The sequence below is a fragment of the Tupaia chinensis genome, unplaced genomic scaffold, assembly GCF_000334495.1.
Source record: "Tupaia chinensis unplaced genomic scaffold, TupChi_1.0 Scaffold000178_1, whole genome shotgun sequence".
Classification (NCBI taxonomy): domain Eukaryota; kingdom Metazoa; phylum Chordata; class Mammalia; order Scandentia; family Tupaiidae; genus Tupaia; species Tupaia belangeri.
This window is the reverse complement of record NW_006159653.1, coordinates 880171-883512: the sequence shown is the minus strand read 5'-3', so window position 1 is coordinate 883512 and position 3342 is coordinate 880171. Positions and strand designations below refer to the sequence as shown.

Here is a 3342-nt window from a genome sequence, read left to right as displayed (position 1 = left end):
GGGGGCCCTGCCGGGGGCCAGGGAGTGCCCTGGACCAGCCTCTGAGCGCACCGGCGGGGCCGGGTGAGGCGCCCCTGCTGCTCTCGCCCTTATTCAGGAGGCGGTGCCCAGCAGCCTCTGCACTCTGTGCAGATGGCCCAGCCTCGAGGAGGGGCCCGCGCTGTGCAGGGCAGAGGTGGGGTGCCCGGAAGGTGGGCCCGAGGACTCCCGCCTGCACTGATGCTTCGCTGGCTGCTGGGAGGGGCGAAGGGAGGCTGTCCCGCTTCCCAGAATGGCGTCGGGCCTAGGACGCCCATGGCCCAGAGCCTGTGGCCACACCCCCCTTGGGCTTCCTGGAGGCAATGTGGCACTGCTGCTAGGCAGACGTGAGGACGCCGCCAGGCCAGCGGCCCTCTGCACGTGGGTTACGTGGACCCGCTCCCCGGTGTCTCACTGTGGGCTCGGGACACGGGGGCTGTAGGAGCCGTTACTGGTGTCTTCTGAGGGACGTGGCTTTGGGGCCTGGGCACAGGGATGTGATCCCAGCTTCTGCCAGTGTCTTCCATCTGCAACCACTGTGCACAGGAGTGACATCACGGGTCACAGAGGTGTCCCAAGGGAAGTGGGCGACCTGTTCTGGCATTGTTGACCCTTTTCTTTTTTAAGTAAACGGCCTTTTAGAGAGTGATTTATCTTGTGGTTCTCACATACTCTTAGATCCAACGTGACCCTTTTGCTCCAGGGGCAGCGCCCCACACTGCCCAGCTGCCAGGGACTCTGGCCTCTCCGTGGCCCCGTGGTCCACCTTGGCCCAGTTGCTCCCAGACAACTCTTTACAGGCCTGAAGTCTTGGTGGGCCTCCCCAGGGTTCCAGGCCCCCTGGCTTGGCCCCACCTCTGCGTGTCAAGGACAAGGACAGCTCTAATCTGTGGGGAGTGGGGTCAGGTCAGGTGGTTCTGCCTAACGTTCTGCCCCAAGTTGGCCGGGGAGTCCTCGCTGGGGCACTGGGGGCTGCGTTGCCGTGGGCAGGCACAGCCTAGCTGCCAACCTGGAGCCTGTACCTAAAGCCGCACCTGGGCCGTGCCGGGGCCAGGGTGGTGCCTGCTCATCCCCGCAGCTGTGCCCGGACCAAGGTGGTGGCCACCCTGCACAAGCGGATGGACGCACTCTTATGGGCCAGGCCCCCGCCCAAGGGCTGCTCTCGCCCAGAGGCTGGGGCTCCAGCCTGCCTAGTGGCACCGCAGCCTGCAGTGTGGTCAGGTGTCGGTGTCCTGCCCATCACGGACACAGCAGCCGTGGGCCAGCAGGTAGAGGTGGTGGTGAGTGCCACTGCCCTGCACACGTGGCCCCATGGGTCTGCGTGACGTGGGCCCATCTGGGGACAGTCTGAGCTGCACGTGGGCCATGTGGTTGCACCAGCCCCGGCAGTCTCGGACACACCGTGGGCATCAGACATCTGTTCCAGCCTCGCGCCTGAGCGAGTGTGTCACACAAGGTCACCAATGGGCGGCCTGCTCACAGGGCAGGGCAGGGCAGGGCAGGAAGCCCGGGATGCCAGCCTCAGTACACCGGCTCCCTCTGTCCACAGATCCCCGTGGCACGTGACCGACGCCCCTGCGTGCCCAGCCATTGTGAGCATCATGCTGAGCAGGCGTGCACTACATGGCTCGGGGCGAGTCGGCACGTGGCCTGAGATGCCCTCGGCCTGGCGGTTCCCTGTGACAGCGAGCTGGGCCACCGCCAGCTGGAGGGGTCAGGCTCCTCTGTGCTCAGACACCGCCATGGCGGCCATTCGTGCGCAGCCGAGCATGACGACTCCCTGATAGGCCAGTGTCCTCAAGCTGCTGGCTGAGCCCACCTGGGGCTGTGCCCGATGGCAGGAAGGTCACCATGGCCGCAGAGGGCTCCCAGTCACTGCGCCTCGGCCTTGCACCTTCCCACTCAGCCCTCAGCGTTCCCGATCAGCCCTCCTGCATCCCCGTCTGCGCTTCCTGCCTTCAGCCGCAGGAGGCCCTGTCCTGAAGCAGAGAGGCTGGGGCGGCCCCAGGCACATACACCCCCACCCCCGTGGAGAGCGCTTGGCAGGGCAGGCACAGAGCCTTCTAGACAGCAGCCAGGGAGACGGCGCCAGTGCCTGACGGAGTGTCCGTCCAGATCGCCTGCTCAGGGTGCCGGGGCGCCCCAGGACCCTCGGTGTGCAGGAAACTAGGGCTCAGCCCCCACCTAGCGCACCCTGGGGGCCTCCCTGCCTTTGTGCCCCTGCCGCCCTCCCCTGGCTCCCTGGGGCCCTGGCTGTGTGCTGAGACGCTGTCCTTGTCTGGCAGGTACTCCTTCGGTAAGTGGAGGCGGGGACAGACACGGCTACCCCGAGGGCGGGTACGTATCTTGGCCACCTCTGCTGCTCGCTGGCCCTGAGCCTCGGCCTCCGCCTCAGGAGTGCCGTGTGCTCTGGTGCAGCTTCTTCACCTGACCCTGACCTCCGCGCCAGGCCTGGGCTCTGCCTGAGGTGAGCAGCAGTGCGGCGGGGGACTGGGGCCCAGGGTGAGGCGTAGTGGGGCTGTCAGCAGGTCATGATGGACGGGTCACAGGGCCGGCACCCACGCGATTCCGTTTGCTCACAGGACGCGCCGTACACCTCCAAGCTGCACCCGCCTTGTCAGGGCGCCCTGGAGGCCACCTGGCCTGCCCTGGCCAAGGGTGGATTCCAGGCCCCTCAGCCCACAGTCCTGGAGATGCTGGGGGTGGGCCACAGGCTTTGGGGAGGCCAGGGCCCAGCAAGGACAAAGGTCTTGGCGGTTTGTTAGTCAGCTAGACCCCGGGGCCATCCAGAAGGCCCTCATCCCTGCGTGGGGCTGACCGCCCTTGAGCCTGCTCTGCACCTCCATGGCGCCCGCCGGCCCCACCATGGTGTGGTGTGTTCACCCTTCCCAGAACACTGCACTGGGTCCTGACCACTCAAAGGGACAGAGCGTGCCAGACGTCAGCTGGGAGTGGGTGCAGGGAGCCGACGCTGTCCCTCGGGCCCGTGCCCGCGAGGCTGGGTGGTCGGTGGCTGTGGCCGACTTGTGGCTTTCATCAGCCCGGGCTGGCTGTGCCCAGCCTCCCCTAGGACCCTGGCCCTGGTGCCACACCTGCTCAGTTCACGGGTGGGAAGCGACGGAGAACTCTCAGGGGAGTTCCCTCCCCCATTTGCAAAGCGAACAGCCATGGGCTGTGTGCACGCGTGCTGGACGAGGGGCTGTGTGCACGCGTGCTGGACGAGGGGCTGTGTGCACGCGTGCTGGACGAGGGGCTGGGTGCACGCGTGCTGGACGGGGGGCTGTGTGGACGCGTGCAGGGCGGGCGGCTGGGAGCAAGCCGGAG

General features: G+C 67.0%; 1 protein-coding gene across 1 annotated transcript in view; it reads left to right on the top strand.

Annotated features, from left to right (window-relative positions):
• LMF1 (lipase maturation factor 1) overlaps window positions 1-3342 on the top strand; it is a gene marked incomplete at its 5' end in the record, with an annotated part of 80888 nt that overhangs the window by 16996 nt on the left and 60550 nt on the right. Inside the window, 1 exon segment of the mRNA XM_006146435.3 lies at window positions 2304-2314. Coding sequence (XP_006146497.2) covers window positions 2304-2314 — 11 coding nt within the window.